Source organism: Sphaerodactylus townsendi, unplaced genomic scaffold, assembly GCF_021028975.2.
Source record: "Sphaerodactylus townsendi isolate TG3544 unplaced genomic scaffold, MPM_Stown_v2.3 scaffold_455, whole genome shotgun sequence".
In the NCBI taxonomy this organism is placed as follows: Eukaryota; Metazoa; Chordata; class Lepidosauria; order Squamata; family Sphaerodactylidae; genus Sphaerodactylus; species Sphaerodactylus townsendi.
This window is the reverse complement of record NW_025950644.1, coordinates 1-13,503: the sequence shown is the minus strand read 5'-3', so window position 1 is coordinate 13,503 and position 13,503 is coordinate 1. Positions and strand designations below refer to the sequence as shown.

General features: G+C 42.1%; 1 protein-coding gene across 1 annotated transcript; it reads left to right on the top strand.

Moving 5' to 3' along the window:
* Window positions 1-421: 421 nt before the first annotated feature.
* LOC125425429 (protein bicaudal D homolog 1-like) lies at window positions 422-12,571 on the top strand (the record flags this gene model as incomplete). Its single annotated transcript, XM_048483038.1, has 3 exons — window positions 422-478; window positions 3,340-3,552; window positions 12,419-12,571. Coding segments are annotated over exons 1-3 (423 nt in total), but the record flags the coding sequence as incomplete, so codon positions are not given.
* Between the last annotated feature and the right edge of the window lie 932 nt (window positions 12,572-13,503).

Below are 13,503 nucleotides of genomic sequence, written 5' to 3'. Positions count from 1 at the left end.
CCAGCGTGGCCAATTGGCCACGCTGGAAGGGGCTGATGGGAATTGTAGTCCATAACATCTGGAGTGCCAAAGGTTCGCCACCACGGTGCTAGATCCCCCTCCCCTCCCCTCTCTCTCTTCCTGCCATTACTGCAGCCAAGAAAATTGTTTTAAAGTACTGTCTTGTTTGAAATAAAGTTGTAAAAAGCCATCCCTATCATTGGGGTGGGAGGAAGCAGAGCAGGGGAGGTGGGGTGGAGACAAAAAGAGACCCTGCTTGTGTTGTTGCTTCGCAAAAGCCAAAGAGAGAGAGACTTGTTTTTAAAACTGAAGCTTGTCTGAAAGAGTTTTAAAAATGCCTCCCTGATCATCAGAGGGCAGAAGCAGAGCAGGAGAGGTGGGGTGGATCCAGAAAGAGACCCTGCTTGTGTTGTCCCTATCAATGTATCGATACAAACATTTAGAAGGGCAGAGGAGGAAGCGTGCAAAGCAGCGCAAGGTAATGGGGGTGGGAATGTGAGACTAGGAGGGCTGGCTGTGAAGCAAAATTAAATTTGTGCTAGAAGTGGTCTCATTTGCCATGGAGAGAATAGAAAGTGAAAGTGGGGCTTGGAGAAATGCATCCATACAAGAAATCTTGCGGCAACACACGTTTGCCCCCATCACACGTCAGATGCCTTGTGCGTATTCAGCCACTGACTCTTTTGGGCACAGGTACTCTCCTTGATCATAATCTGGTTGGTCATTTCAGACCTCCAAATTGAGTTTCCCAATCAGTTCCATATTTTTGGGTTAGTTCTGTCCAATTACTTTCTAAACCCATCAGAATGTAAATTCTTTAGAGGACTGTATATTCTTCCAAAATTGAAAATGAAGTTATTTATATAAAAAAGGAAAGTGCAACTAATGGACCAAAATAAGTCTATGAAAGCGTGTTTCATGTAATGACACTAAATAAGCATTACGGAAGATAAAGGACATTTAAGTGTTAATTGTCTATTACTAATTATCATGAACGCAAGCCTGGGAGAGCCACGCTTGTTTCATTAAAACCTGGGTTCTTTTCTCCAATAACTCCAACCAGCTGAGGTCTCAACGATTTTTATTGAAAAACAGAAATAAAAGAAATAAAACATGATTGCGGTTAAGGGATTGCTTAGCTGGTTACGTCCCTTTTGGTTCTTTGTCCCCGTTCCGGGAACCCATGGCCCAGAGATGTTTCTCTGGCCACGTCTCAAGATGGAATTCCAAAACCTTTGTTTTCCCCTTCTCAGGAAAACTCTGTTCAGGCCATGAGGTAACTTAGGCCTTTGAAGTTTCATCCTAGCACCTCTGCATAGTTTCCTGTCCTCCCTCCAGGAGATCAAAAGGCAAAGATGCTTTTCACAGCCATGTGTGATTTTGCTAGTTTTACAGTACTATTCCATCACACTAATTTATACCTTTGAAATAGTCTTCAATATTCCTCCCCTATTTCTTTGTATAAATGGACGCTAACTTTCAGCTAATTTGTGGTAGCTGTTGCAAACCGTATAAATAAGTTGATGAAGCTAAACTATTGATTTTTAAAATGTATAACTAGCACAGTGCCCATCAGAATGAAGACTGGAGAGAGCTCTCGCTTCTACTCCTCAGTAATAATGCAGAGTGCCTACTTAGAGCATATTACATGACCAAAATATCTGGGGTGTTCAATAGTTTTGCTGTTTAGTTCTCCAATCTTTCAATACCATTAATGATATAGATATGCTTTAAAGAAATTAGGTCACATTCACCACCATTTCATATTTCATAGGATATTGACACAGTCATGGTTAACTGTTTTCTTATTTTACATTGGGTCCTTTAAAAAAATCAAAATGTTATCTAACAGTTTGCTGGCTATGGCTGTTTTAGATTTTGCAGCCCTTGGGTCAGACAGCTAAATTGACACATATTTTTGCTATCCTGCAACACTGAATTCACAACGTTCTAAGGAAACTATACTTAAAAGTCACCAAGATAGCAAAAGTGGGTTGTAATTACATTTTTATTCTATTTTGGTTCATATGACACATAATATTACACATTTTCTGTGGATTATATAAATAACATTTGCAAGAAGGTGGATTTAATTTGATGTACCATTTCTATTGATGAAAAGATGGCGAAGGAAAGTGCAGGCTGTATGCCAGAGACTGACCGGTGGTGGGCAGTGCAATCCAGAGAGGTAGCTGTGCCACGGCCAGGGATGGCACAACTGTGGCACAGCCACACTGCCTTCAAAGAGGATTGTGATGCCACAGCCAGCGAGTGAAACGTGAAGTTCCCCTAACTAATCTGAAAAAACCCCTATGTTTTTCTCCCTGGGCGGCACCTACCTTTTTGTCGGTGTTAATCCACCCTGACAAAAGGGGGCATTCCTGGGCTGAATGGGATCAGGAAGCCAACTAAAGCTAGCTCTGCCATGGGAATGCCTCCTTTGGCACTGATGTGGGCTCCTATGCCAGAGGAAAACTGGTGCCATGACTGCCTTGCTGTCTGGATGTTGCGCTGCCCAACACTGGCATAAGTGCCATATAGCCTGGCACTGGGGTCATTCCGCCTCCAGAGTCCTTTCAGTCTCCTCCAGAGGTGGGATCCAGCAGGTTCTCACAGGTTCCCGAGAGTAGGTTACTAATTATTTGTGTGTGCCGAGAGGGGGTTACTAATTGGTGATTTTGCCACGTGATTTTTGCCTTAGTTATGCCCCTCTTCTCAGCAGTAGCACACAGAACTTGAAGCAGTCTAGCAGGAGGTGCACCGGCGTGCGTGGCAGCCTGCGTGCATTCATTTCCCGCCCAAGGACCGGTGCAGTGGCTGCGTCCTTGCCACAGCCCCGGCCAGGAATGCCCCGACCCCGGAATGCCCGGCCACGCCCCCGTCGTGCCCCACCCAGCCTCATTGGCGCTACGCCACAGCTTGAATCCAACCACCGTGGGAACCTGTTACTAAAATTTTTGGATCCCACCACTGGTCTCCTCCTTCTGAATTACACTGGTAGAATCATACAGGCTATCTAGTCCAACTCCCTTCTCAATGAAGGATCAGTCTAAAGCATACCTAATGTGTAGCATACCTAATAAGTGTTCATCCAGCTCTTGGACTGCCAGTGAGGAGAACTCACCACCTCCTTGGGCAGCTAGTTTCATTGCTGAACTGCTCTTTGAGGCATACTGACTGAGAATTTCATTAATTCATTCATTTCATTCTTTGGATTTTTGCCTCGTTCCTAATTATAGGTAATCAAGTATTTTCTCTCTCTTCCAAATGTTTCAACATATACCTGAGTGTAGTTTTTTTATTGTCGTTGTTTCATAAGTCTTTATTTCACTCTTGTAGGCATTTGGACAGTCCTTCACAGTTCACCGTAAAGTTGCTGAAGATGGCGAGACGCGGGAAGAGACTCTCCTCCAGGAGTCGGCATCAAAGGAGGCCTATTATCTGGGGAAGATCTTGGAAATGCAGAATGAACTGAAACAAAGTAGGGCTGTTGTTACCAATTTTCATGCAGAGAACGAACGACTGACGGCTATCGTGCAGGACCTGAAGGAGGTAAATTGGGTTAAGAAAAAGTATGGTATTTGGGCAAACTGAGGTTTATCCTCAGAGTGTTATCTAACACTAAGAATTCCACCACAGTTGTTGCTGTGAGGGCAAGAAAAAATGCAATAGGTTGAAGGTAAGACTCAAAGAAAAATTTAAAGACAGTTGGCAATCAAAACATTTGGCAAGTCAAAATAAAATACTTCAAATATCTAAATAAAATACTTCAGGCATCTAAGTAAAATAAGTCCCAGATATTTCTCCCTTTGAGCTCAAGGACATCTGGGTGTTTCCAGTAACCAATCAGGGATGCAGGAATACATTATTCTTTTGCTTCCTAGGTCTGCTGGAACACTCCGATTTCTCAGGTTTTTTCCTGCCTCTGGGGAGAGCAATGGTGTCCAGTTGCCTGTCGTTCATAGAGCACCTATGCAAAAGAAGAAAAGGGGGGAGAATTCTTCTGTGTCATGACATCCCACCACCACCAGGAACAATACGTTCTCAGCAGTAGCATGTGGAATAAATGCACCAGAAGAGGCACGGGGGTGGGGGGACCCAAAACACTGGTGGAAAAGGAGGTGTGCGGAATGATTTCACAGAAAATATTTCCAAGACAAAAGGTTTGACCTCTGGGAAAATCTGTGGTAAGCTGCGCCTGCAGAGAAGGCCATTGTCTGCTGTTTACTTAACTTCTTCTTTATGAGTACTTGCTTTTGGCAAATACAAATCTACAAAGTTTACTATATCAGAAAACTATGCAGTGGCATAGTGGTTATGAGCAGGTGTACTCTAATCTGGAGGAACCGGGTTTGATTCCCTGCTCTGCCACTTGAGCTGTGGAGGCTTACCTGGGGAATTCAGATTAGCCTGTGCACTCCCACACATGCCAGCTGGGTGACCTTGGGCTAGGCACAGCTTCTCGGAGCTCTCTCAGCCCCACCCACCTCACAGGGTGTTTGTTGTGAGGGGGGAAGGGCAAGGAGATTGTAAGCCCCTTTGAGTCTCCTGCAGGAGAGAAAGGCGGGATATAAATCCAACTCTTCTTTTTCTTCTTGGTCCTTAATTTCTCATAAATATGTATAGTACTTCAGCTTATCAAACTGATTCAAGTATTTGAAAAGAGTACAATCCATACCTTTGGTTAGGACCAACTTAAGGGCACATGTGGGAGATTTTGTGCTCATCAAAAATCTTGAAACTGGACATAGCAAAGAATTGTTTAGAAAGGGTTTGGAGGAAGGGAACATGCCTCAGGACATAGTGTTCAGTTCTGGTGAAGCCCGCATTGTGTGTTAAATGTGACCCAGATTCAAAATGAGCTGGTTTCAAGTTACTCCGGGCAGTAAGCAATAAATCAATTACACTCCACAGCAAAAAGAATTCCAGCAAGGTTGTCCATGCTCTTGAGGAGCCTTAAGCATCTGCTTGGAATTTCTGATACAAATAATTAATTTCCCAACAAGAGGGATGGCCAACAACATATCTGGTTTATTATGTGTGTAGTACACGAGCAACTAATATCTGCGAACCCTTGCCTCCATTTTTTCCTTTATTAAGACATTATTATTGTCACCTTTAATGGTATTTATTTGTTTTGTAGCCAGCTTTTCTCACTAAGGCTCATTCCGCACATGCAGAATAATGCACTTTCAAACTGCTTTCAGTGCTCTTTGAAGCTGTGCGGAATAGCAAAATCCACTTGCAAACAATTGTGAAAGTGGCTTGAAAACGCATTATTTTGCGTGTGCGGAAGGGGCATAAGACTCCAGGTGGATCGTATGGTATAATACAATGCCACCAAACATTATAAGATGAGATATCCTCTAAAATTATCTAAATGCTATATTAATATATTGCTACTATAATAACAATGAATTTCAGAAATAATTACAGATTTTTCTGTAAGGGATATCTCATTTCTGTCATTCGCTGGACATACTGTTCTTGGACACTTTTTAAATGTGGACCTCAATATTAATTATAGATATGAGCTAGTTAGACTGTTTATATGTACCTAAGGCCGTATTACTCTATGACCTATTTGCTCTTTATTTTGCTTCTATTTATCACTTCCCAGTATTTTGGTGAAAAATCAGTCCAGTCCTGATTCTGGCTTGGAGAAGTACCTTCTATGATCTTTTCAGTCAAGATCAACATACTGTATTCCTTGCCAGATCTGTGACAGCAGGCAGGCATGTTATTATTCTTTTTGTGAACAAATATAGGCATCTACACAACTCACTGAAAAATCATAAGGTGTAAAATAGATTGGAACCTGCCCTACTGTTTCTCAAGAATCCAGAGCAAGTTGCAAAGCTTTTTTATTTTAAAAAACTGTCACCTCAGCAGCTAATAGCAAGCACAAAATGCTGCCAGCAATTGACTTATCTACCGCATGGTTTGAACCATCTTGGATTGACCTAAGTTATTTTTAACCAGCAAATCGATGCACAAAAGAAGTAGATCAGCAGTCACGCTTCCCAGTAGTGCTCACTCATCTCTATTAGTAAGGATAGCTTTCTCTTTAGTTACATATTACTTCAGATAAATGCTTCTTACTTTCAAAGCAAAAGCTTTGTTTTTATATAGGTTGTGTCCTGATGCAGAAGTTTCCAATTTCTTCTATATTGAGAGGCATAATGAAAGTTGTCCAGAAACAAAGCCATAAATTATTCACAGATGTTATCAGTGAAAATTTAGCTTCATTTGCCTGGTTTTGCACCAGTAATATTATCCTCTAAAAAGCCAATACTTTTCAGAATTTATTATTATTATTAATAATATTATTAATATTATTATTGTAGATTTCATAGCTGCCAGATCTTTAGCTGGTTGTTGGCCATTCATTACAATTCGAGCCTCACCCAGAGGCCTAGGAAGTTGTAATGTATCGGTGTAGTATTTGTGCGGATCCCAGTGTTGTGCTGCCCTAGTGTTTTCGGGATGGCGCCCAGCGTGCCGATTACCACTGGGACGACCTCAGCTGGTTTGTGCCATAGACGCTGAAGCTCGATTTTCAAATCGCGGTATCTAGTGACCTCCTTGTGTTATTTTTCAATGACCCTGCTGTCTCCGGGGACTGCTATTATTGTTGTTGTTGTTGTTGTTGTTGTTTGTTTGTTCTATTTATTAGACCGCCCTACCCCCGAAGGGCTCAGGGCGGTTTTACAGGCAACTGTACACAATACATTACAAAATAATCGAATAATCCCAATGAAAACAATAAAAACAATAGCAGCAATAACCTTCCATAATTAATTAATTAGGTGGATGATGTCTGGTGCTAAACCCCGGGAGGGATCTGGCAGATTTTCAGATAAGCCGATGACATATAGGGCAATAGAAAATGTACAAGATTTGTATATTACTTTCCCCATATGTCTGGCACTACTACTATGAGTGAAGTATGGTACCAAGCTCCACTTTTAGACTGATGTGGGACAGCTTGTTGCTTTGTAAACTCCGCCCCCCCCACAAGCACTTTCAAGGCTTTTCTCCCTTTCCCCCACTACAACATGATTCAATAAGGAAAAAGAAAGTAAAAGGCAGATGTCAGGGTTTGGGAACCTGGGACAATGTGGGGCTGGGGGCATCAGTGAGCTGTATTGGAACACTTGTGTGTTTGTGTGTGTGGATGTCATTCTTGTATTCTTCCCACCTGCTTCTATACTACTGTAATTTTCATGACTCCTACCCCACTCCTGAATCACTATGCTTCCCAAGCCTGAATACCTTTTAATCTCACTGCTGTTTCTTCATTCCTAATTTCACTGCTATTTCCTGCATGTTTTTTGACACAGAGCTAGTTCTTATTCATTTCATTGCTTCCAGCTTGGCCAGTGACCATTTCTAACCTGTAGGGTTTTGAAAAAAAAACATACCCATGTTGGTTCTAGCTACATATGCAAAGAAGTACCTATACCAAACGTGTAACTTGGCTTTCATGAGCCAGTGTTGTGTTCCATAGCTTTTCCAGTAAACAGACTCAGATCGGAACAAAATAAATGTATTGAATTGGAACTCAAGCAGGTTATATTATAAGATATTTGCCAAGACCAGTCTTTCATGCCAAGCTGCCCCAACAAGGGAGGCTGTGCCCCCCTCCTTCTAACCCCCGTTGCTAGGCAGCATCTCTCCCCTTAACTCATTCACAATCCTGCTCCAATCCTCAAGGTCAAACCTCATAAGAAACCAGGTGCCGGAGAAAGGCATTACAATGAAGCCTGAGCATTCTTACATAGCAAAACTCTAATATAAGCAGTATAACTCAGTACAAAAAGATACTGTTCAGATGCCACAACCTCTTGGCCTCCCCTGGAGACAGACCATGCAGCAAAACGACTGGTCTTGACACCAGGTACACCGGACCAATTTACTACAGGCACTGAAATGGCTAAGGCCCTTTCCGCACGGGCCAAAAACGGCGGCCTGGGGACGGCAAAAACACCGTCCCCAGGCCGCCGTTCGCACAGGCGGTGCTGCTGAAACGCAGCAGTGCCGACCTGGCTCCCCTTCCCCTCCCTCACGGCGGCGTCAGGCCGCCCTCAAAAACACCCGTTTAAAGGGTAGTTTTTGAGTAAACAGCGTGTTCCCGGCGACGCAGTGCGAACAGCACCACCGGGAACACGCTGTTTCCCGTCCCCGCACCACTTAATCGTCGTTGCCAGCCGCCCTGCTGTCCTCCTAAGACCCTCCCTCGCTGTCCTCCGACCCCTGGAGGTCGGAGGGCAGCATGGGCGTGGCTTGGGAGGCCAGCAGGGCAACGACAGCGACGAGGTAAATGGGAGAGGGATGGGGAAGAGGCGGCTCCGTGCGGAGCCGCCTCTCCTGCGCCGGCCTCTGCTGGGGCCGCTTGCACGCTTGCGTGCGAACGGCCTCCACCCCCACGCCGGCAGAATTCTTGCCGGTGTGAGGGCGCATAGAGGCCCGTGCAGAAAGGGCCAGAGAGACTATACTCTCATTCTTTCTATAGCTACCTATTGCCTACATTATACTTTTCACTGAAGAAAGCTTGTGAAACATTTGCTTCTACAATCTTGGTAAAATTGTGCATGCAGATGGATGCATGATGAAACAAAGATGTTTGACTTCAGCAATGGATAACTGATACAATAACAAATTGATTCATTTAGGCATCCTCTTTGCTCTAGACCAGGGGTAGGGAACCTGCGGCTCTCCAGATGTTCAGGAACTACAATTCCCATCAGCCCCTACCAGCATGGCCAATTGGCCATGCTGACAGAGGCTGATGGGAATTGTAGTTCCTGAACATCTGGAGAGCCGCAGGTTCCCTACCCCTGCTCTAGACTACTGTAAAATGAAATCTCACCATTTCATAGGTAATAGCCTCAGGGGGGAAATCTTTTGTGCTGGCTTTCAGTCCCTCTCCAGGAATAGCTTATGGAGTATTTTGATTCCCATTTTGAGTTATAATGATATAGCTTGTATAATCCCTTGGGGAACAGCAATAAGTTTGTCTACTTCTCTGGGACAAACATAGTACTCTAGCAAACAGAATGTTGGTCTAATGCAATACAGAGACCAGCAGCAATACTATGCATTACAATGTAAGCCTTAGATACCATCCTCCATGGAGTTTACACTTTATACCTCAGTTCCCTTTGACTGAAACCTCAGATCTCATTATCAGTTTGGCACTTCTCATGAAACTGCAAACAAGTTCTTGGCTCAGATGATCCAATCTAATTGCTCCTTCTGTGACTTTCCTTAGTCATCCTTAAGGGAAACAAAAAGCCCAGAATGTGTAAAGAAAATGGTGGTAAGGCGTATAATGAGAAACCTATCCCCTCCACTTTAATGGCTTTTTCGATGTATTATTCTATGCCATTCAAGCTGTTTATTTTTAGTCATTCTCAACCACCAGTGCCAGTCAGCATCCGGGAAGAGGACACGGTGTCATTCAGAGGTCAGACAGTGGCATCAACCTTTCATTGTAATGGTCAGATCCAGTCAAATCCACCTTTAAGCTTCAGGATTCAGTGAGGGTTTTTGTTGGCTGACAGACGCTTTAGATATGAACAAGCAGATACTTGTATATAAGTACAGTTTGCACATGTGTTTCTTTAAAAACCCAAGCAGATAATGTTGGAACTGACATTCTTAATGACATAGTTTTGTTCACTATAAGTAAAATGCACATGATTTCCCCAATCAAACATTTTTTCAGCCAAGAACACTATTAACACTTTAAAAATTTGAATGAGTGTTTTTGAAGATTTAAATAATGTTGGCCCTGGGGGTTGTATTTAGTTAGAACTCTGGAACGACTGTGTCAGCATTATAGAGTGATTGTTTTAAATGTGCCCTATTTCCCAATGTGATTAAGCTATGAGAGTGAGGTATAAAATATTACAATACTAATAATGCAATGAGTTGTATTTCCATCCTAATGTGATCGCATATACAGATTTGGAATTGTAATCATAAACTTCAAAACATCCACAAGTTATTTCCAAGACAGATGCATCTTCTAGAGTTTTAAACCATCACAATATTTATCAGACTGGGGAATATCTAAATTAATGTTCATGCAAAGGGAAGAGATAAGTCTTATTTATTGCCCGTTTCATTCTGAAACCTCAGGCCAGTTAATAACAGATAAAAATACTTGTAAGCTTTGTAAAAATATTTATTATAAAAAAACATGTTACATGTTTTCATTTGCATGGGGAACCCTAGCTTGGAAACACTGCCATCTAGAGCAGTTGTTCGCAAACTTTTTTTACTCACATACCTTTTGGCAACCCATTTCCCTAAAATTGTACCCTCATATTAGCAAACCCATTATGTAATTTTTTTCATGTACCCCCAAATACTCGGACTATACCCTTGGGGACATGCGTAGTCCCGGTTGGGAACCACTGCTCTAAAGGGAGGTGCTTCCTACAGGGAGGATGAGTGAGTGGTTGTGTGGCAACAGGGTAGGGGAAGGCAAAAATCCAAGAGGGAGAAATGGCCAGAGAAGAAGCTAAGGTGTTTTTTTGCTCCTGATGGTGTGGATGATTTCTAAATAAATTCTGAGGAAAACAGACAGTGGAGATGACAAAAGGCAGTTAGCCAGGGAATCCTGCTAGTTTGGGGCTTGTACTTTTCCCCCCCTAGAACACAGGTGTCAAACTTGTGGCCCTCCAGATGTTATGGACTACAGCTCCCATCATCCCCTGCCAGCATGATGCATGATGGGAGCTGTAGTGACAGCTGGCAGGGGATGATGGGAACTGTAGTCCATAACATCTGGAGGGCCGCGAGTTTGACACCTATGCCCTAGAAGGTGTCGTTCTTGATTTGGCTATCTGTTGTTGCTGCAGAATATGAAGCAAGACACCAATTCTGCCTAAAATGGATAAGCTCATGCTATTTCAGTCACTCATTACAATTCTACATATATTTTACTGGAGCACATTTTTTCCCTCAGTTCTTCATGTGAGCAATTTATACGAGACTTTTATTTGCACACTAAAGCATGAATTTGTTATCCCTGTTAGAGGGAACAGGATAAGTTACCCAATTCATGTTTAGAGAATCAACGAGACAGACAAGGAAGATGATTTTAAGAAGTTAGTAAGTTTATTAGAGAGAAACAGGTTGCAATAGCACCCTGGGAGGAAAGACTCAAATTCAGTCCTTTTTATAGACAAATTTCACATGATAAGTCATTAAATTCCTATACATTACAGAATTCTTGACACCTTGGAATAACATACAAAAACTTAATGACAGTCATAATTTTGCCAGGCTAATGATTCTCTGACATGGAGATGTTTTCTTTTGCCAACTCTGAGAGGTATGTCCCATAGATTGATCGTTTCTTTATTACATGTTCATTTTATTGCCTCGTTAAACTCAGGGTTAATTACAGGACAACCCTTAAACAATTTTCCACTTTATTAAGACAACTTTCGCCCGATGCCTCGACCCTTGGCGCCATCTCAGTGCCCCTGCCTTCACCCGCTTAGACGGGATGGCAAAACACAGAATCTGACAGGAGGAATGCACTGACAGAGGCAAGTGTTGTCCTAACTAATAATATATGCACCTTTAACTCAGCTCCCTTTCTCCAACCTTGGTTCAGTCAGGAGGATTTACTGCTGAACGCTTTGGCTGGTGTACCCTTAAAGGCCTCCTTTTGTTATGTGTTAGGGGCTTGTTTTAGGCTATGTACCTATGCCTTCAGGGTCTGCCAAATCAGCAGAAAGTGTAGATATCCATGTTGTTTGGATCTTATTCATTCAGTTCAGGTTGAGAGTTATTAGTTATTAGTTATTAGAAAACCTCTCTTACAGTGAGTAACTTCAAATAACCAGTATAACATAGGAATAAGTGTATCGTGATTATTGAATATAAGTGACTAATAAATGCGATTAAATATGATTAAATGCGATTATACTTTCAGCGATGACAAATTCCTGCGCTTATATTGAGATGTAAACTTCCATTACTTTCTCAAAGTTGTTATCAGTTATTGTTACAAGACAAACCCTGTTAATCATTCGTCTGCTTTCTGCCCTTAGAGAAAGGGCATCACTGAAAGAAAAACACCAATTTTATTTCAGGTTCAAACATTTATGTCCAGCAACTAAAAGTAATGAGAAGTGGAACAGTGGGGGAAACAGAGATAGGTTGTTTCAGTTAAGGAACAAATGAATCTTGAAACTGTGCTGCTTATTGGTGATGATCTGGTAGTGCGATAAAGAGCAGAAATGATCTGCTATCTAAATGGAACAGCAGCTACTTGGATACATTTTCTAAAACAATTTTAAGGCTTATATTTTTTCTTGTGTGTCACCTTATGTTATCTTCTGTCATTTCTGTAAATGAAATAGTTATATTCCCCTGTGCCCTTCCTTTTCTCCAGAATAATGAAATGGTGGAGTTGCAGAGAATTCGGATGAAAGATGAAATACGAGAATACAAGTTCAGAGAGGCAAGGCTCCTTCAGGACTATACAGAACTTGAAGAAGAAAACATTACTTTGCAAAAGTTGGTTTCCACATTGAAACAGAACCAGGTGAGCACCAACTGAATTGGCAGGGGGCACGAATGTAAAAAATAATGATAGAAAATGCAGAATAATGTTCAATTTAGCAAAAGCTGTTATTGCTGAATGCTGAGGAAAACAACAAGGAGAAGTTGTAGAGATTGTGTGTGGTGTATAGAAGATCCCAGGTCTGGGTTTTGTGTACAGAAGATACTTGACATCTCCATCTGGAAGAAGGTAGCAGGACCCACTTTGCCTGAGATGCTGATGAGCCATTCTCAGGTGGGATAAACAATATTGGGTTAGATGGAGCATTTGACCCAGTTAAAGGCAGCTCCTTATGTTCACGTGATAGCGGTACACATCATGCTCTGTCATTGAGCTTCTTTGGACTGATAAATGGCAGAAAAACTATACTGGTGGTTGATCCAGAGGCATCTTTACAATAGAAAAGCACCGTTGTGCCAGGTGAATTTTGAGTGCCCTTAACGATTGAAGATTTTGTGTGTTTATATTATTATTATGTTTTTTCTACAAAAGCTAACTTAAAGAATATGAGCATGTGTGAGAGAAATCCTTAATGCAATGCTATTCTTGTACATTTCCTCATTTCGCCGTAGTCTGAGATCTTTTAGGAGAACAAATCAGCAAGGAGACACATAATTTCATTCATACTGTTGATGTATGTAACTTAACTGATTTTGAAATTTTCCATTTAACAGAACATAATAAGATATTTTTGGGGATGGCACAGAGGAAACAGTTTTGCTTTGTACCTGCAGCAGAACCTAGAGTCTGGTGTCACCTGAGCTTTTTGGGAGAAAAATTTTCCTCTGGATTTTTCTCTTTTGTGAATGATCTAAGTCAGGGGTAGGGAACCTGCGGCTCTCCAGATGTTCAGGAACTACAATTCCCATCAGCCCCTACCAGCATGGCCAATTGGCCATGCTGGTAGGGGCTGA